Source organism: Bombina bombina, chromosome 5 (genome assembly GCF_027579735.1).
Source record: "Bombina bombina isolate aBomBom1 chromosome 5, aBomBom1.pri, whole genome shotgun sequence".
In the NCBI taxonomy this organism is placed as follows: domain Eukaryota; kingdom Metazoa; phylum Chordata; class Amphibia; order Anura; family Bombinatoridae; genus Bombina; species Bombina bombina.
Genome location: NC_069503.1, coordinates 65,363,857 through 65,385,341, shown reverse-complemented (window position 1 = coordinate 65,385,341; position 21,485 = coordinate 65,363,857). Strand labels below are relative to the sequence as shown.

General features: G+C 40.1%; 1 protein-coding gene across 2 annotated transcripts in view; it reads right to left on the bottom strand.

The window, feature by feature from the left end:
* Positions 1–905: 905 nt before the first annotated feature.
* The window catches only part of LOC128659869 (gastrula zinc finger protein XlCGF26.1-like), a 172,009-nt gene continuing 151,429 nt past the window's right edge, over positions 906–21,485 (bottom strand). For both annotated transcript variants that reach the window (XM_053713446.1, XM_053713447.1), the window contains one exon: positions 906–3,431. In XM_053713446.1, the coding sequence (XP_053569421.1) occupies positions 1,969–3,431 (1,463 nt within the window). In that variant the 3' untranslated portion in view covers positions 906–1,968. The remainder of the gene's footprint in view (positions 3,432–21,485) is intronic.

The window sequence follows — 21,485 nt, the reverse complement described above, 5'->3', positions numbered from 1 at the left end:
CAGATGGAGACGAATTTATCACTAGAAAGATATTTTTATTACACAACAGAAAAACTGGACTATTATGCTGAAATTATGTTCTTCTGGGAATCCCACTATCACCCTAGGTAGACCTAAGCATCTTTAGTAGCAATGGCCAGACTCTTATGACTAGGGGTACAGATATTGGTCCCAACATGAGATGAAGTTTATGCACACCTCTATTTTTATAAAGATAGTCAATACTCTATTAGAAACACAGACATATAAATATATCCAAGTGCATCTGTTCTTGGGCGGAACGAGGGTGACGACAGACTTGATTGAGGGGTAGCACACATTGAGTAAATGTTTACATGTATTTAAGATGACTATAATAGGTGAAGATAAGATAATTGTTGGATGGACATTCTTCATGGGACAGTTGCAAAATGTTAAAAAAATTTCTCTGTATCGAACTATGATTGTAGACATTCTTGGAGTCCTGTTTTCGTTGTGATAAGCATGTTTATTGTATTGTATTGTAAAAACTGACACAAATAAAAGATTAAACAAAAAAAAAAAGAATAATCCTAGGTGAACTCAGGAGCGTGCATGTGTCTTCAGACAGCAGAGTTTGCAAGAACATTTATAGCATTGTTTTACATAGTTACAAATACTGCTGCACAGAGTTCTAAATACACGTGCACGCCCCTAAGCTCATGTAATATTAGCTTCCTAGGTTTACTCTATAACAAAGGATACTAAAAGAACAAAGCAAATTAGATAATAGAAGTAAATTGAAAAGTTTGGTAAAATTGCTGCTCTATCTGAGTTATCAGCGTTTAACTTTGACTGTCAGATTTGGCTTCTGTCTTTGATGTTGTTTTCCTAATTATTCTGTCATATTGGGTTTTTAATTATACAAAAAACACAAAATACTGGTCTGGATTACAATCACTTTTTATTTGCATGAAAAAACATTGTATATCATCATATAGTAAACAGCAGCATTACATGATATATGCACACAATGGTATAAATATACCTAACACTTGTGCTCTTGATACAAAGGGATTTATCAGACATATAATGCTCCCTTTATATATACAGTATGTGCTATTATCAGTTCTTGTGGCTTCTAACTAACATGAAAACATCTAACAGACATAATATCAAGTTACAGAACATGACACACATATTACATACCCAGTATACATGTAGGTTATAGTAGTCATTTAAATTAAACTGATTATGATCACATGACACACATATTACATACCCAGTATACATGTAGGTTATAGTAGCCATTTAAATTAAACTGATTATGATCACATGACACACATATTACATACCCAGTATACATGTAGGTTATAGTAGCCATTTAAATTATACTGATTATGCTCACGTATGTACCGGTTACTGATATTGTGTCTCATTAAATAAAATCAGTTTCCCCTCAGTAATTCCTCTGGTATATAACATGTACAATGCTAAGCATCTATTGCTATAAGAAAAGGTTTATCCACATGATGTGCACATTCAATATATCTCCCAGAAGTCAATCATTTGAGATTGATGTTCTTGTTTATATAATTTTCTAACACTCTATTCATATAAAGACTCCTTTATTCTGTAAATATAATTATATTCTCCTCTATGTAAATCAAAAGTACAACTCCTAACACTTAATAAACAACACTGGGGGTGAATGGTAGTGTAAACTGGTCAGTATGATGACAGATCTGTATATTCCTGTGTGGTGTTTGGATTCTATCACATTAATATGAGAGAAACTGAGGTGCACATATATAGAGGAACAAAGGACAGCAGGAGAGCACTTCTAATCTGGGGCTTTTATAACTGTCATTTAGAAAGTATTATTTACAATAACTCCTTTTTGACGCTTCTATTTAGAGAGTTTGTCCTCTTTAGGATAATTATAAAAAGGTTTGTACACTGTGTATATAAAGTTTGTGTGTAAATAGTTGGTGTTTTGTGATACCCGATTTAAAAAAAAACTTTTTCCACTTTATAAACATGTGAAAGGTTTCTTCCCTTGTGAATCCTTTCATGAGTTTTTAGATAACTTTTCTGTGTAAAACTTTTTCCACACTCTGTACATGTGAAAGGCTTTTCCCCTGTGTGAATCCTTTCATGCTTTTTCAGACTACTCTTTTCTGTAAAACTTTTTCCACACTCTGGACATGTGAAAGGCTTTTCTCCTGTGTGAATCCTTTCATGAGTTTTAAGATGACTCATTTGTGTAAAACGTTTTCCACACTCTGTACATGTGAAAGGCTTTTCTCCTGTGTGAATCCTTTCATGAGTTTTCAGATGACTCATTTCTGTAAAACCTTTTCCACACTCTGTACATGTGAAAGGCTTTTCTCCTGTGTGAATCTTTTCATGGTTTTTCAGATTACTCATAAGTGTAAAACTTTTTCCACACTCTGTACATGTGAACAGCTTTTCCCCTGTGTGAATCCTTTCATGCTTTTTCAGACTACCCTTTACTGTAAAACCTTTTCCACACTCTGTACATGTAAACAGCTTTTCCCCTGTGTGAATCATTTCATGCTTTTTCAGACTACCCTTTTGTGTAAAACATTTTCCACACTCTGTACATGTGAAAGGCTTTTCTCCTGTGTGACTCATTTCATGAATTTTCATTTCACTCTTTTGTGTAAAACATTTTCCACACTCTGTACATGTGAAAGGTTTTTCTCCTGTGTGAATCCTTTCATGGTTTTTCAGACTACTCTTACGTGTAAAACATTTTCCACACTCTGTACATGTGAAAGGCTTTTTTCCTGTGTAAATCCTTTCATGCTTTTTCGGATCACTGTTTTGTTTAAAACTTTTTCCATACTCTGTACATGTGAAAGATTTTTCTCCTGTGTGACTCCTTTCATGACTTTTCAGATTACTCTTGTTTGTAAAACTTTTTCCACACTCTGTAGACGTGAAAGGCTTCTCTCCTGTGTGAATCTTTTTATGACTTTTCAGATTATCCATTTGTGTAAAACATTTGCCGCACTCAGTACATGTGTGTGGTTTCTCACCTGTTTGAATTTTGTGGTGTTCTAGTAGATGAGACTTCCATCTAAAGCTTTTCTCACATTCTGTACATTTGAAAGGTTTCTCCTTTGTATGAATCATTTGGCTAGACTGTAGACATTTTCCTTCTTTAATATGTTTTGAAAACTCTGTAAATGTGTGTGGTTTATCCTCAGGGATAATAATTTCACTAGATAAGTCATAAATGTTGTCCTCTTGTTTGATGACTAAATTACTCTCTGTACATAATGATTGCTGCCCAGTTCCTGCCAAATCACCATCTCCTTTAAAAATCTGCTGTGATATCCCCAATGTTTGTGAATAGTCATTGGTGTCTAAGACTATTGGAGTTTGCGGTATCATTCTGATGCTTCCTGAAGTGAAGGATGGATATGAACTATTGACGTGTTTGTCTATATGCAAAGAAATGGAATAAAGAAAAATAAGACTGTTTATTCTTTATAATATAATCCATCTCAATAAAAAAAAACATTTTTTATACTTGAAAATGTCTTCCGTTTTGTATTTTTACATTTATTTACCTGGAAATCATAAATTAAAAAAGGATGACATAGAATGTAAACATTACTACATCATAGCAACCTAAATTACTGATTACTGATGAAAACAAGTTATAGGGCTCCATTAAACAAGGTGCGTGTAGATAATGTTCTCAGCCAGGGAACAAGTACATCTGTATTCTGGGCAAGAGAGGTGGCATCCACCATCCTCATTTAACATTGCACAAGCAAGTGCACATCCAGGCCTGCCTGGCTCATGCTCAACCAGTTGGTGAGAACATGATGTCTTAATCATCAAAGACTAATAATCAGTGTGAGATGTTTGGAGAGGGTAAGAAGCAGTGACCTTATGATAATCTTTAGCTTTCGACTGTGGTTGTTCTATTTATATAAACAGCCAAAAACTTTATTAGTTTAAGAATACTTACTGGAAAATTAAGCACACAAATCAGTGGTTGTTTGTGGGGTAGGGAACACACATTGGAGGAGTTGTGGGTGTTCCACACATGGGAACAAGCTAGGCTTAAAGGGCCATCAAATGTTTAAACACTTGAAAGTGCTGCAGCATAGCTGTAAAAAGCTGACAGGGAAATATCACCTTAACATCTATATGTAAAAAAGAAAGAAAGAAGGATATTTTACCTCAAAATGTCCTAGGTATTCACATCCCACTGTATAGGGCTTTAAGCAGCAAATCAGTATTCCTGTCACGGGACAGGCAAGGGAGTGAGCATCATGCACCCTCATCTTATTTCCCTATTCAGTTTAAGGAAGTTTACTATGAAAACTCATGAGATCTAAGTAAAGTCTTATGAGATCACAGTAAAAGAGTTCATGACCTCAGCACTAATGATGCTGATTGGCTGCTGTTCATTTCTTCCTTCCTTCTTTTTTTTTTTTTTTTACCTGCAGCTGGACAGCAGCTAAAGTATAACTTTTTACACAGCACTAAAAAACCATAATTTATGCTTACCTGATAAATTTATTTCTCTTGTGATGTATCGAGTCCACGGATTCATCCTTACTTGTGGGATATTCTCCTTCCCTACAGGAAGTGGCAGAGAGAGCACCCACAGAAGAGCTGCCTATATAGCTCCCCCCTTTGCTCCACCCCCCAGTCATTCAACCGAAGGCTAGGAAGAAAAAGGAGAAACCATAGGGTGCAGTGGTGACTGAAAGTTTAAAAAATAAAAATATATATATGCCTGTCGTAATAAACAGGGCGGGCCATGGACTCGATACATCACAAGAGAAATAAATTTATCAGGTAAGCATAAATTATGTTTTCTCTTGTAAAATGTATCGAGTCCACGGATTCATCCTTACTTGTGGGATACCAATACCAAAGCTTTAGGACACAGATGAATGGAGGGACAAGACAGGGACCTTAAATGGAAGGCACCACTGCTTATAGAACATTTCTCCCAAAAATAGCCTCCGAAGAAGCAAAAGTATCAAATTTGTAAAATTTGGAAAAAGTATGAAGCGAAGACCAAGTCGCTGCCTTACAAATCTGTTCAACAGAAGCCTCATTTTTAAAAGCCCATGTGGAAGCCACAGCTCTAGTAGAATGAGCAGTAATTCTTTCAGGAGGCTGCTGTCCAGCAGTCTCAAAATTTTTACAGTAGCATTATAAAGGCTTAGTAACTTTGCACAGCTATGCAAATAAACAATTAACCCTTTAATGGCAAAAACGGATTGAAAAAACTATAACCCCAGTAAAAAAGACTTTCAGCACCATGCCACAGCTCTGCTGTGGCTCCTACCTGCCCTTCAGAACGATTTGTGGGGGAAAAAACTTCTTTAACAACCCTCAAACACAGCAGAAACAACAGGAGAAGCAGTGATATGTCTCAGGGGAGAGGAAACTGCGCAACTGAGGCGCGAAAATAGGCCCCTCCCACCTCACTCGATGTTTTGAGGCCTATCAGAGAAACACCAGAGTGTCTCTTAATTAACCATGTGAGTTACAAAACTCAAAAGCAAGCCACAATGACCCCTTTAGTCCCTTCAAAAAACGTTATAAATGCATCAAAAAACAAAACGATTTTTCCTAAAAGTGTCACCAGTAACTAATGAGCCCTTCAAGCAAGCTGAAATTCCTGTTAAAGTATCTGAATACAGCTTACCCTTCCCTCATGGGGATATTGCCAGCCTTTTCTAGATTTAACACAGTCTGTCTAGAAAAATATAGACTGAACATACGCAGTCTGCAAACCGTTCTCCCAACTGAAGTTTTACTATACTCTTCAGGCCTTGTGAGAACAGCAGTGGATCTTAGGTACAAAGTGCTAAGATCATCATCCTTCTTGCAGAAATCTTCATCCCTTTTCTGCCAGAGAGTAAATAGTACACACCGATACCATTTAAAATGATAAACTTTTGCTTGAGAAGTAAAAAAACTACATTTTAGTCACCACATAGCTCTTTGCCCTTCCTAGCAGTTAAGCAGGCAGAGAGAATGACTGGGGGTGGAGCTAAGGGGGAGCTATATAGGCAGCTCTGCTGTGGGTGCTCTCTCTGCCACTTCCTGTAGGGAAGGAAAATATCCCACAAGTAAGGATGAATCCGTGGACTTGATACATCTTACAAGAGAAATCTTCCTTTTTTACATAAAGATTCTCAGGTGATATTTTCCTGTCAGCTTTTTACAGTTATGCTGCATCACTTTCAAGTGATTTACCATATAAGTATTATGTCCCTTTAAGTGTAGTTATGGGCCCAGAGGCAGAACTTTTTTTATTTTCTGCGATGAGATTTTTTTTAGCGAAAATGTTTCTGGAGTGTCTCAATGCACACACATACATATATATATTTACATACATATACACACACACACACACACACACACACACACACACACACAGAGAGAAGCGATTTACCACCTGGGTGCAGCTTCTTTTAGTAGTAACAATAGTAACAATAGCATCGAGCAAGTTGTTCGTTCCTGTGAGTGTGCTTCTCTCTGTGTGTATTTAGTCTCCCTATGGGAAAAAGGGACAACCAGACGTGGACTCCTTGCTCAGTGTGCTTAGGAGAATATGGCTACACCTCACTGACGAGGCCAAATGAAGGCCAAAACGATCGTCTGGGGTTGCTGTGTTCCTTGTTCAGAGAGGAATTGCCTGGTATTTCGGCACTGGACTGACCGTAATAGGCGGGATCAGACAGATATACTACAGGAAAGTTCTACTCTGTGAAAAGCATTACTGGGCTAAAAGCTGCACCCAGGTGTTAAATCGCCATAGAACAGGCTAACAATGGTATTGTTACAGTTGTTCGTTCTTGTGAGTGCACTTTTCTCTGTATGTATGTATGTATATATGTATATATATATATATATATATATATATATATATATATATATATATATATATATATATATATATATATATATATATATATATATATAAAACGTCTACACACCCCTGTTAAAATGTCAGGTTTCTGTGATGTAAAAAAATGAGACAAAGATAAATCATTTCAGAACTTTTTCCACCTTTAATGTGACCTATAAACTGTACAACTTGATTGAAAAACAAACTGAAACTTCTAGGTGGAGGGAAGTAAAAATAAAAACTAAAATAATATGGTTGCATAAGTGTGAACACCCTCTTATAACTGGGATGTAGCTGTGTTTAGAATTGAGCAATCACATTCAAAATCATGTTAAATAGTAGTCAGTACACACCTGCCATCATTTAAAATGCTTCTGATTAACCCCAAATAAAGTTCAGCTGTTCTAGTAGGTCTTTCTTGACATTTTCTTAGTCGCAACCTACAGCAAAAGCCATGGTTTGCAGAGAACTTTCAAAGCATCAGAGGGATCTCATTGTTAAAAGGTATCAGTCAGGAGAACGGTACAAAAGAATTTCCAAGGCATTAGATATACCATGGAACACAGTGAAGACAGTCATCATCAAGTGGAGAAAATATGGCGCAACAGTGACATTACCAAGAACTGGACGTCCCTCCAAAATTGATGAAAAGACGAGAAGAAAACTGGTCTGGGAGGCTGCCAAGAGGCCTACAGCACCATTAAAGGAGCTGCAGGAATATCTGGCAAGTACTGGCTGTGTGGTGCATGTGACAACAATTGCCCATATTCTTCATATGTCTGGGCTATGGGGTAGAGTGGCAAGATGGAAGCCTTTGCTTATGAAAAAAAAACATCCAAGCCCAGCTAAATTTTGCAAAAACACAGCTGAACCGTCCCAAAAGCATGTCACAAAAGGTGTTCTGGTTTGATGAAACCAAGATTAAAGTTTTTGGCCATAATTCCAAAAGATATGTTCGGCGCAAAAACAACACTGCATATAACCAAAAGAACACCATACCCACAGTGAAGCATTTTGGCGGCAGCATCATGCTTTGGGATTGTTTTTCTTCAGCTGGAACTGGGGCCTTAGTCAAGGTACAGGGAATTATGAACAGTTCCAAATACCAGACAATATTGGCACAAAACCTTTAGGCTTCTGCTAGAAAGCTGAACATGAAGAGGAACTTCATCTTTCAGCATGACAACGACCCAAAGCATACATCCAAATCAACAAAGGAATGGCTTCACCAGAAGAAGATTAAAGTTTTGGAATGGCCCAGTCAGAGCCCTGAACTGAATCCAATCTAAAATCTGGGGGGTGATCTTAAGTGGGCTGTGCACAAGAGATGCCCTCACAATCTGACAGATTTGGAGTGTTTTTGCAAAGAAGAGTGGGCAAATCTTGCCAAGTCAAGATGTGCCATGCTGAAAAACTCATACCCAAAAAGACTGAGTGCTGTAATAAAATCAAAGGGTGCTTCAACAAAGTATTAGTTTGCAACCATATTATTTTAGTTTTTTATTTCTACTTCCCTCCACCTAAAAGATTTTAGTTTGTTTTGCAATTGAGTTGCATAGTTTATAGGTCACATTAAAGGTGGAAAACGTTCTGAAATGATTTATCTTTGTCTAATTTTTATACGTCACAGAAACATGACATTTTAACAGGGGTATGTAGACTTTTTATATCCACTGTACATATAACGTGTGTGTGTGTATATATATATATATATATATGTGTGTGTATATATATATATATATGTGTGTATATATATATATGTATGTGTGTGTATATTATGTGTATTATATGTGTGTGTGTCTGTATATATGTATATATATGTGTATGTGTGTGTGTATATATATATATATATATATATATATATATATATATATATATATATATATATATATATATATATATATATATACACACAGACATATATATGCACACACACACACACACACACACATATATATATATATACACACGCACATATATACACACACACAAACAAAAACTTAAATTATGCTTACCTGATAATTTTCATTTCTTCAGACAGGAAGAGTCCACAGCTGCATTCATTACTTTTGGGAATTCAGAACCTAGCCACCAGGTGGAGGCAAAAACACCCCAGCCAAAGGCTTAAATACCTCCCCCATTTCCCTCATCCCCCAGTCATTCTGCCGAGGGAACAAGGAACAGTAGGAAAAATATCAGGATGAAAAAGGTGAAAGAAGAACAAAAAAACAAAAATTACAGCCGCCCCATATATAAAAAAAAAACAAAAAAAAACACAGGCGGTATCAGGTAAGCATAATTTAAGTTTTTCTTCATAAACGGGAAGAGTTCACAGCTACATTCATTACTTTTGGGAAAACAATACCCAAGCTATAGAGGACACTGAATGCAAAACTGGGGGGGGGGGTACAAAAGGCGGCCCATTCTGAGGTAACCACAGCCTGAAAACACCCAAACTCCCAACGAAAAAACAGCTTCACCAGAAGCAGAAGGTAACTGTTACAGTACCAACAGTGTACCAAGGGTTAATACCAGGGAACAACGTCCTGCATAGGGAATCAGCAATTCACAACCCAGCCAGTTTCAGGTTTAAAACAGAATGTCATTTATTAAAGGCTAGATGCCTAGTATTTATACAGGTTTGACCCCAGATGGGGGGGTTGAAAGACTCTTGTACATTTAGATAAAAAGGGGAAGACGCCCTTTTATGAAACAGTAGAATTACATTACTTAAATACTTTACTTAGGCAGATAACAACTTAAACACATTTGGCTTGTCTTATCACCTAGCGTCTGCTCTCTGAGGGTGATTAAACAATGGCCTGTTTATTACTTAAATGTAATTATGGCACACAATAGCTGAGGCCAGCAACTCTGTCTTTAGAAATTAGTTTCTTAGCTAAACACAATTAACTCCTTCAGTCCTGACAGAAGGGTCTGTCACATATCTCCCCCCTTGTGGAACACTCCGGCAGACCCGGCTTGACCCTTTGGCGGGTCAACCTGGGGATGACCGGACTAGGAGGTGGTAGGCATGTCAGTTTGCCAGGACAATCCATCTGTATTCCCGTTATGAGAGAGAATTCCTGTCCATACAAAGAAGGGTTCAACTTCCTCAGTGCCCAGACTAGGGCTAAACAGTCCTTCAAAATCCCATCAGCTTCTTTACGAGTTTTCTGTACCTGCTCTTTATAGGTATCCACAATCCCTTCATACTGACATAGGGTGCCCTTGAGTTGCTGCACCTCACTATGAGCCAGCGTCAGCTTCTCCTCAAGTGTCGCTAAGTTTGTCTTTAATGTTTCATGTCCCACTCTCAAGCTGGTGTTTTCTGCAGTCTGTCGGTGCAGCTTGTCTAGCAGAGATTCACGTTCTAAACGTGCTTTTTCCTCTGCGCTCCTCTTCTCCTTCATCAGCGCATTGTAACGAGACTTCCACGTATCAATAGCGGATAGAGATTTACTGAGCTCAGCGTCCTGGGGCTTAGCAGCAGGGGGGTCAGTCTCTGCTGCACGGATCTGAGCACGGGTAGTCACAGGGTTAACATCAGCGGGACCCATGGGAGCATAGGCAGAAACAAGGGGAGCCAAGTCATTTCCAAGAAGAACATCAGCAGGTAAGTCCTTCTTGACCCCCACATTCACAGGTCTAGCGCCCACTCCCCAATCCAAATGTACCCTGGCAACAGGTAGGCTGAACACATCGCCCCCTGCTACCCTCACAGCCACAGTGTCTCCAGTGTACTGTTTCTCAGACACCAAGTTCTTTTGAAGCAAGGTCATGGTAGCACCAGTATCCCGTAGACCACTGACCTTCTTCCCATTCACTTTAACCAGTTGCCGGTTATTCCGGTGGGCAGCTTGCACAAGGTCTGCCTCATGTAGGATGCTCCAGCATTCTTGCGCCTCTACGTAGCGGGCCGCAGGCTGAGAGTTACGTGGGATTCCGCCGGCGGGTCTTCTCCAGGACTGTGCTTGGTTCGCTGCATTTAGGGGACACTCTGGTCTTTTGTGCCCTAGTTGCTTACATCCAAAGCACCAAATAGGCTGTGAGTAGCCCCGTGAATTGAACCGGGCTCTCTGAGGGTAGTTCGTGGCCAGAGGCCGTGTGGTATAGCGGTGCGCCGGGGGTTGGTAACTGGCAGCTGCTGGGGTGACTGGGGGTCTGTACTCCACTCTAGCAGGGGGCTTAGTGGTAGAAGTGTCCAGTTTGCGGGCATCCGTATACTCATCTGCCAAGCGAGCCGCTTCATGCAGGGTGGAGGGTTTACGGTCCCGAACCCACTCTCGAACTCCTGCGGGTAACTTGTCGAAGCAATGTTCCAACAGGAATAGCTGCAGCACCTCTTCCCCAGACACGGCTTGGCACCCCGCTATCCAGTGAGCTGCTGTGCGGTGCACCTTACATGCCCACTCAAGGTAGGAATCTCCAGTTAATTTAACAGTGTCTCTGAACCGCCTCCGGTATGCCTCCGGTGTAACCGCATACCTGGAGAGCAGAGCCTCTTTTACAGTATTATAATCCCCGACTTCCTCATCTGGAATGGCCCGAAAAGCCTCACTGGCCCGGCCGGATAATTTTCCGGATAATATCATGACCCAGTCCTCTGCGGGTACCTTGTGTAGTGCACATTGCCTCTCAAAATCCGCAAGGTACCCATCAATCTCTCCTTCTGTTTCCAGGAAGTTTTTAAAAGCTGCAAAATTTACTTTTCTCTTTTCCACTGGGTTTGCTGCAGCGCCGCTTTGGCGAAGTAGGTTGGCCTCCACAGCTGCTATGACCCGGTCGATAATTTCCGCAGATGGGTTGGGGCCATAATGTGCCAGTCTTATTTTAACCACCCGATCAAAGCTTGCTTCTGCGGGGGTTCTGTCTGCTATGCTGGGCCCATTGGTTCCTTCTGTCCCTGGTACTCTTTCCATCTTAGTCAGTATTGTAATAATCCCCCTCTTCCTGAGGTTACTGGCTTGTGTAGTTGCTCTTCTGGGCGATAAGGTTCATTCCGTCGCTTGCCACCAATGTTACAGTACCAACAGTGTACCAAGGGTTAATACCAGGGAACAACGTCCTGCATAGGGAATCAGCAATTCACAACCCAGCCAGTTTCAGGTTTAAAACAGAATGTCATTTATTAAAGGCTAGATGCCTAGTATTTATACAGGTTTGACCCCAGATGGGGGGGTTGAAAGACTCTTGTACATTTAGATAAAAAGGGGAAGACGCCCTTTTATGAAACAGTAGAATTACATTACTTAAATACTTTACTTAGGCAGATAACAACTTAAACACATTTGGCTTGTCTTATCACCTAGCGTCTGCTCTCTGAGGGTGATTAAACAATGGCCTGTTTATTACTTAAATGTAATTATGGCACACAATAGCTGAGGCCAGCAACTCTGTCTTTAGAAATTAGTTTCTTAGCTAAACACAATTAACTCCTTCAGTCCTGACAGAAGGGTCTGTCACAGTAACTAAAAGGAAAAGGCCCAAGGAATCGTCCAACAGTTAGAACCAGCAAGGCCCTTTTTAGAGACCGCTCAGGTTACTAGACTCGACCGAGCCAAAAGGTCTCTGAGGAGACAAAGTCCCGCAGGCACTCAGCCTACAAAATAAACTCATCCCTGACTAGAAGGGGAACATCCACATTCCCCCTGAAGGGAAGAAAAAAGGACCCAGATAAGGGAGTTTGAAAGAACCCTCAGAACACATAAAAGGACTAGGGCAATAAAGAAAATCCAAGGTAACTCCAAGATAGTAAACCAGGATGAAATAGGGCAAAACCTGTGAAGGAACCCTACCGACCCAGTAGAGCAAAGGGAGGAAAACCCAGACCCCAATCTGCATAGAAACCAAGGGACTAGAGAAATGCCCTGAAAACTGAAAGGGAGAAGAAAGAACCCCTCTCCTCGCCGAGTGCTAACTCGCACCCAGGATAGAGCAACCAAAAGACAAATCGTCCCCACGAGCCACTGAAGAACAGCATTAGAATATCTGACTACGCTCCTCCGAAGCCATAGGCTTCCAGCTGCAAAGGAGATTTTAGCGAACACAAGCCGCCTACCCTAGCTAGTAAACTGCACAGGACTGTCTTCAGAAAGGAAGAACTCCAAAGTAGTGCAAAACCACTCTGTCCCAAAAAGGCTGGAAGAGAAGAAAAAGAAAAACAGAACCAGCAGGGAAAACTACCTGCCGAGGAGGGATCCACAGCGAAACCTCCAACCTAAAGAAGGCTCACAAGATCTAACTATGATACACTGGTAAAAGATCAACAGTTCAAACAGATTCCTGACCCTCGCTCCGGGCAATGGACCCAGCACCCAAGTGACCGAACAAGCCTGAAAGACAAGAGAATTAAAACCCCCCGATCATCTTCTAAACAGCTAGCTAGCACACAATCAAGCTGCAAAGAGCTGCAGCTGATTTCAAAATGCAAACCTTTCGCTTGTTAGGCAGCTAATCAAACCATCAGGCTACAACAGCTGGCCCAAGAACTTCAGGAAGGAAAAGGGAGGGATTCGGCCCCCCCAAAAAGAGCTTGGGTTCCCGAACCCAGAAAGAGCTCCCTTCCCGAAGACTAAGGAAACTCCTAAAAGGAGACCCTCTACTGAAACTACAGTAATAGCATGTCACCAGAAATCCAGCCTTTCACTCTGAACATCCTGCATTCAAGGAGGAGGAGACAAACCCACTGCATAGGGGAGGAAATAACCTTCACGAACCAGGCGGATACTGTAGAATGCCAAGATCACCCCAAAAGGAGGGAAAACAAAGACAGAACAGCTCACCTGCACATAGGAATGAAGTGAAGCTGTAGGTGGACACAAAAAAGTCCAGCACCGAATTAAGAACCATCCGGTCCCTACAGCCGGCCGAGTAGAAAAATCTAATGCTCTGAAAGAGATAAAAATTATCCCGTAGGAACATAAGATGTCCTGGAACCGGGAAACTGGGCTGTCCTGAATTATCCCTAAGGGACCTGGATACAGAACCCCCAAAATGTCCAGTCAAGGAACAAGACAAAAAAAAACATAATTTATGTAAGAACTTACCTGATAAATTCATTTCTTTCATATTAGCAAGAGTCCATGAGCTAGTGACTTATGGGATATACATTCCTACCAGGAGGGGCAAAGTTTCCCAAACCTCAAAATGCCTATAAATACACCCCTCACCACACCCACAATTCAGTTTAACGAATAGCCAAGAAGTGGGGTGATAAGAAAGGAGCAAAAGCATCAAAAATAAGGAATTGGAATAATTGTGCTTTATACAAAAAAATCATAACCACCACAAAAAAGGGTGGGTCTCATGGACTCTTGCTAATATGAAAGAAATGAATTTATCAGGTAAGTTCTTACATAAATTATGTTTTCTTTCATGTAATTAGCAAGAGTCCATGAGCTAGTGACGTATGGGATAATAAATACCCAAGATGTGGAACTTCCACGCAAGAGTCACTAGAGAGGGAGGGATAAAATAAAGACAGCCAATTCCGCTGAAAAATAATAATCCACAACCCAAAACAAAAGTTTTAATCTTAATAATGAAAAAAACTGAAATTATAAGCAGAAGAATCAAACTGAAACAGCTGCCTGAAGTACTTTTCTACCAAAAACTGCTTCAGAAGAAGAAAACACATCAAAATGGTAGAATTTAGTAAAAGTATGCAAAGAAGACCAAGTTGCTGCTTTGCAAATCTGATCAACAGAAGCTTCATTCCTAAACACCCAGGAAGTAGAAACTGACCTAGTAGAATGAGCTGTAATTCTTTGAGGCGGGGATTTACCCGACTGCACATAAGCATGATGAATTAAAGACTTTAACCACGACGCCAAAGAAATGGCGGAGGCCTTCTGACCTTTTCTGGACCCAGAAAAGATAACAAATAGACTAGAAGTCTTTCTAAAATCTTTAGTAGCTTCAACATAATATTTCAAAGCTCTTACTACATCCAAAGAATGTAAAGATCTTTCCTTAGAATTTGTAGGATTAGGACACAATGAAGGAACAACAATTTCTCTACTAATGTTGTTAGAATTCACAACCTTAGGTAAAAATTTAAATGAAGTCCGCAACACTGCCTTATCCTGATGAAAAATCAGAAAAAGGAGATTCACAAGAAAGAGCAGATAACTCAGAAACTCTTCTAGCAGAAGAGATGGCCAAAAGGAACAGAACTTTCCAAGAAAGTAATTTAATGTCCAGAGAATGCATAGGTTCAAACGGAGGGGCTTGTAAAGCCCTCAGAACCAAATTAAGACTCCAAGGAGGAGAGATTGATTTAATGACAGGTTTGATACGAACCAAAGCCTGTACAAAACAATGAATATCAGGAAGATTAGCAATCTTCCTGTGAAAAAGAACAGAAAGAACAGAGAATTGTCCTTTCAAGGAACTTGCAGACAAACCTTTATCCAAACCATCCTGAAGAAACTGTAAAATTCTAGGAATTCTAAAAGAATGCCAAGAGAATTTATGAGAACACCAAGAAATGTAAGTCTTCCAGACTCGATAATAAATCCTCCTAGATAAAGATTTACGAGCCTGTAACATAGTATTAATTACTGAGTCAGAGAAACCTCTATGACTAAGAATCAAGCGTTCAATTTCCATACCTTCAAATTTAATGATTTGAGATCCTGATGGAAAAAAGGGCCTTGAGACAGAAGGTCTGGTCTTAACGGAAGAGTCCAAGGTTGGCAACTGGCCATCCAAATGAGATCCGCATACCAAAACCTGTGAGGCCATGCTGGAGCCACCAGCAGTACAAACGAACGTTCCATTAGAATTTTGGAAATCACTCTTGGAAGAAGAACTAGAGGCGGAAAGATATAGGCAGGATGATAATTCCAAGGAAGCGACAACGCGTCTACTGCCTCCGCCTGAGGATCCCTGGATCTGGACAGATACCTGGGAAGTTTCTTGTTTAGATGAGAGGCCATCAGATCTATTTCTGGAAGTCCCCAGATTTGAACAATCTGAAGAAATACCTCTGGGTGAAGGGACCATTCGCCCGGATGTAACGTCTGGCGACTGAGATAATCCGCTTCCCAATTGTCTACACCTGGGATGTGAACCGCAGAGATTAGACAGGAGCTGGATTCCGCCCATACAAGTATCCAAGATACTTCTTTCATAGCCTGAGGACTGTGAGTCCCACCCTGATGATTGACATATGCCACGGTTGTGACATTGTCTGTCTGAAAACAAATAAACGATTCTCTCTTCAGAAGAGGCCAGAACTGAAGAGCTCTGAAAATCGCACAGAGTTCCAAAATGTTGATTGGTAATCTCGCCTCCTGAGATTCCCAAACCCCCTGCGCTGTCAGAGATCCCCATACAGCTCCCCAACCTGATAGACTTGCATCTGTTGAGATCACAGTGCAGGTTGGACGAACAAAAGAAGCCCCTTGAACTAAACGATGGTGATCTATCCACCACGTCAGAGAGTGTCGTACATTGGGATTTAAGGATATTAATTGTGATATCTTTGTAAAATCCCTGCATCATTGGTTCAGCATACAAAGCTGAAGAGGTCGCATGTGAAAACGAGCAAAGGGGATCGCGTCCGATGCAGCAGTCATGAGAACAAGAATTTCCATGCATAAAGCTACCGAAGGGAATGATTGAGACTGAAGGTTCCGACAGGCTGAAACCAATTTCAGACGTCTCTTTTCTGTTAGAGACAAGGTCATGGACACTGAATCTATTTGAAAACCCAAAAAGGTTACCTTTGTCTGAGGAATCAATGAACTCTTTGGTAAATTGATCATCCAACCATGTCTTTGAAGAAACGACACAAGTTGATTCGTATGAGATTCTGCAGAATGTGAAGACTGAGCAAGTACCAAGATATCGTCCAAATAAGGAAAAACCGCAATACCCTGTTCTCTGATTACAGAGAGAAGGGCACGAGAACCTTTGAAAAGATCCTTGGAGCTGTTGCTAGGCCAAACGGAAGGGCCACAAACTGGTAATGCTTGTCTAGAAAAGAGAATCTCAGAAACTGAAAGTGATCTGGATGAATCGGAATATGAAGATATGCATCCTGTAAATCTATTGTGGACATATAATGCCCTTGCTGAACAAAAGGCAGAATAGTCCTTATAGTTACCATTTTGAATGTTGGTATCCTTACATAACGATTCAATATCTTTAAATCCAGAACTGGTCTAAAGGAATTCTCCTTCTTTGGTACAATGAATAGATTTGAGTAAAACCCCAGACCCTGTTCCAGAACTGGAACTGGCACAATTACTCCAACCAACTCGAGATCTGAAACACATTTCAGAAATGCCTGAGCCTTCACTGGATTTTTTGGAATGCGAGAGAGAAAAAATCTCTTCGCAGGCGGTCTTACCTTGAGACCTATTCTGTACCCTTGAGAAACAATGCTCTGAATCCAAAGAGCTGGAATGAGGGCCGCACCTTCATGTGGACTTGGGAGCTGGTTTTGACTTTCTAAAAGGCTTGGATTTATTCCAGATTGGAGAAGGCTTTCAAACAGAAACCGTTCCTTTAGGGGAAGGGTCAGGCTTCTGTTCCTTATTCTGACGAAAGGAACGAAAACGATTAGCAGCCCTATATTTACCTTTAGACTTTTTATCCTGAGGCAAAAAAGTTCCTTTCCCCCTAGTAACAGTTGAAATAATTGAATCCAACTGGGAACCAAATAATTTATTACCTTGGAAAGAAAGAGAAAGCAAAGTTGACTTAGAAGACATATCTGCATTCCAAGTTTTAAGCCATAAAGCTCTTCTAGCTAAAATAGCTAAAGACATATACCTGACATCAACTCTAATGATATCAAAGATGGCATCACAAATAAAGTTATTAGTATGTTGAAGAAGTTTAACAATGCTATGAGCATTATGATCTGATACTTGTTGTGCTAAAGCCTCCAACCAAAAAGTGGAAGCGGCAGCAACATCAGCCAAAGAAATCGCAGGCCTAAGAAGATTACCTGAACATAAATAAGCTTTCCTTAGAAAGGATTCAATCTTCCTATCTAAAGGATCCTTGAAGGAAGTACTATCTGCTGTAGGAATAGTAGTACGTTAAGCAAGAGTAGAGATAGCCCCATCAACTTTAGGGATTTTGTCCCAAAACTCTAATCTGTCAGATGGCACAGGATACAATTTCTTAAACCTTTGAGAAGGAGTAAAAGAATTACCCAGATTATTCCATTCCCTAGAAATTACTTCAGAAATAGCATCAGGAACAGGAAAAACTTCTGGAATAACAAAAGGAGGTTTAAAAACCGAATTTAAACGCTTAGTAGATTTAGTATCAAGAGGACTAGAATCCTCCATCTCTAATGCGATTAAAACTTCTTTAAGTAAAGAGCGAATAAATTCCATTTTAAATAAATATGAAGATTTATCAGTGTCAATATCTGAGACAGAATCCTCTGAACCAGAAATATCCTCATCAGAAACAGACAAATCAGAATGATGACGGTCATTTAAAAATTCATCTGAAAAATGAGAAGTTTTAAAAGACCTTTTACGTTTACTGGAAGGAGGAATAACAGACATAGCCTTCCTAATAGATTTAGAAACAAATTCTTTTATATTAACAGGAACATCCTGAGTATTAGATGTTGAAGGAACAGCAACAGGTAATGGTATATTACTAATGGAAATACTATCTGCATTAGCAAGCTTATCATGACATTCATCACAAACTACAGCCGGAGGAACAATCACCACAAGTTTACAGCAAATGCACTTAACTTTGGTAGAAACAGCATCAGACAGCGTCTTTCCAGAAGTAGATTCAGATCCAGGGTCAATGTGAGACATCTTGCAATATGTAAAAGAAAAAAAAACATATAAAGCAAAATTATCAAATTCCTTAAATGACAGTTTCAGGAATGGGAAAAAATGCCAATGAACAAGCCTCTAGCAAACAGAAGCAATGGAAAATGAGACTGAAATAATGTGAAAAAAAGGTGGAGACAAGAATGACGCCCACATTTTTTAGTTCCAAAAAAGACGCCCACATTATTGGCACCTAAAAAAATTTTGGCGCCAAGAATGACGCCACATCCGGTGACGCCGACATTTTTGGCACAAAACGTCAAAAAAATGACGCAAACACGAACAACTTCCGGCGTCAAGTTTGACGCCGGAAATGACAAACAGAATTTTTTGCGCCAAAAAAGTCTGCGTCAAGAATGACGCAATAAATTGAAGCATTTTCAGCCCCCGCGAGCCTAACAGCCCACAGGGAAAAAAGTCAATTTGAAACAATGTTTAAGGTAAGAAAAAAAATGATTATTCATATGCATTATCCCAAATAATGAAACGGACTGTCTGAAATAAGGAATATTGATCAACCTGAATCATGGCAAATATAAGTTTAAAGACATATATTTAGAACTTTATAAATAAAGTGCCCAAACATAGCTTAGAGTGTCACAAAAAATAAGACTTACTTACCCCAGGACACTCATCTACATATAGTAGATAGCCAAACCAGTACTGAAACGAGAATCAGTAGAGGTAATGGTACATAAGAGTATATCGTCGATCTGAAAAGGGAGGTAAGAGATAAATCTCTACGACCGATAACAGAGAACCTATGAAATAGATCCCGTAGAAGGAGACCATTGAATTCAAATAGGCAATACTCTCTTCACATCCCTCTGACATTCACTGCACACTGAGAGGAAAACCGGGCTCCAGCCTGCTGCAAAGCGCATATCAACGTAGAACTTACTTCACCACCTCCACGGGAGGCAAAGTTTGTAAAACTGAATTGTGGGTGTGGTGAGGGGTGTATTTATAGGCATTTTGAGGTTTGGGAAACTTTGCCCCTCCTGGTAGGAATGTATATCCCATACGTCACTAGCTCATGGGCTCTTGCTAATTACATGAAAGAAAAAAAAAACATTGACACCCAGAATCTGGATCCTGCTTTAAACAACCAATAACCCCTAAGGAACCGCCGGGTTACCCCATCTGGAGCAAATTGTGCACCACAGTCGGCGCAATCACAGACATATCCAAGGCACTTTGGACACTGAACACTCACATAAGTATCCTAACTCCCAACCTAAAGGGTGCTAGGCAAAGATGAAGCCACACAGGTACTCTGACTGACCCTAAAGGCTCTAGGGACAACCCCACTAAGTCCAAAGACTAAGGGAAAACGTACAAGCGAACAGAGCCCAAACCTTAAAATCTGGATAAGAATAAAACAGTAGACTCCAAAATCCTTGCAGGATCATCTTCCCAGAAGCCCCTACAGCTTGAGGATTAATGAATGAACGAGCATCCTAAGCCCTGGAAGTTGAAAACACAAAACGCCTAAGCAGGGGCGAACAGAGGGAAAAAAAGGAGACCACCTAATCTGCAAACCTCCAAAAATATGGAAGCAGACGAAACCCGGAAGTAGAAAATGGCCAAACATGCCCTTAAAACAGCTTGCTAGCACACCTTCAACGTGCAATTAGTAGCAGCTGGTTTCAAACCTGAAACAGATGACCAGAAGGCCAACCCCAAGAAAGAGAACAAAAAAGGCCCATCAGCCTTGACCCAAAGAAGAGGTACCGTCATCAAGGAAACAGAGTCCAAGAGGACCATCCCACAGAAGCCTAAAGAGGAGACGCAGAAACCGACACCAGAACCTGGCATCACAAATCTCCATGGATCCTCTGAACTTCCAACCCACTGGGCAGGAGAGAAACTCTAGCACCTGATCCAACGGAACCCAGGAGCCTACAGAGTACGCCTTAGCAGGATCCGACCTCGGAAAACCCGCCAGTTAAGTATGGAAGGACAATTAGGACTGAGCACAGTCCCCTCTGATGCCCCCAAAAGACCAAACGAGGACCAGCCTAACGTCTAGGAACAAAAATAAAAACCACAAAATGAGAGGGCGCTAAAAGCTAAGAAAAACCAACACACTTAATCAGATATAATAACAGTGAAATAAATGATGAGAGATATAACACAGCATAAGATATATATAATTTACTTCAAGGAACAATTAATACAACATTACAAGGGACGTCTCCCTATAAGTAATGCAATGAATTATGATAATATAAGAAATAAAAATAGAAAATAGAAATGAAAAATTAAATAAATAGAAAAAGAAAAAAATATAAGAATATAATAACTTATGGAATACCACCCTAAAAATATATATAAAAACATGAGAAAAAATCCACTGGCTAAAAAAATGCCAATTTAAAAAAGCACCAAAATATTCCTCGTAATTGAAATAGGATCCGGTCTTGGGCTGATTGCAGATATAATAGTAACGGTGTTACTAGTATAAAAGTAACAATGTTTGTATTGCTCCATATCTTTATGTCAGATCATATGATATTAGTAACATATGTCAGATTTGCAAAATACCATAATCAGATATGTGCATTGTGGGACACCTTGATATATACAGAGTGAGCTGCAATAAAGTCTCTGTATCAGGGGAGATAGACTCACTCGAGAATGAATAATAGTGGTTCCGTAGTGTAAACAAGCCGGTCACTTATAATGTGCACACTGCTCACCTTGAGATCAAGCTGTTTGGCAATTACTCACACTCTGGCCGGCAACCCTGGTTCATTACCGGAAACTTTTTCTTCGCCAGGCGC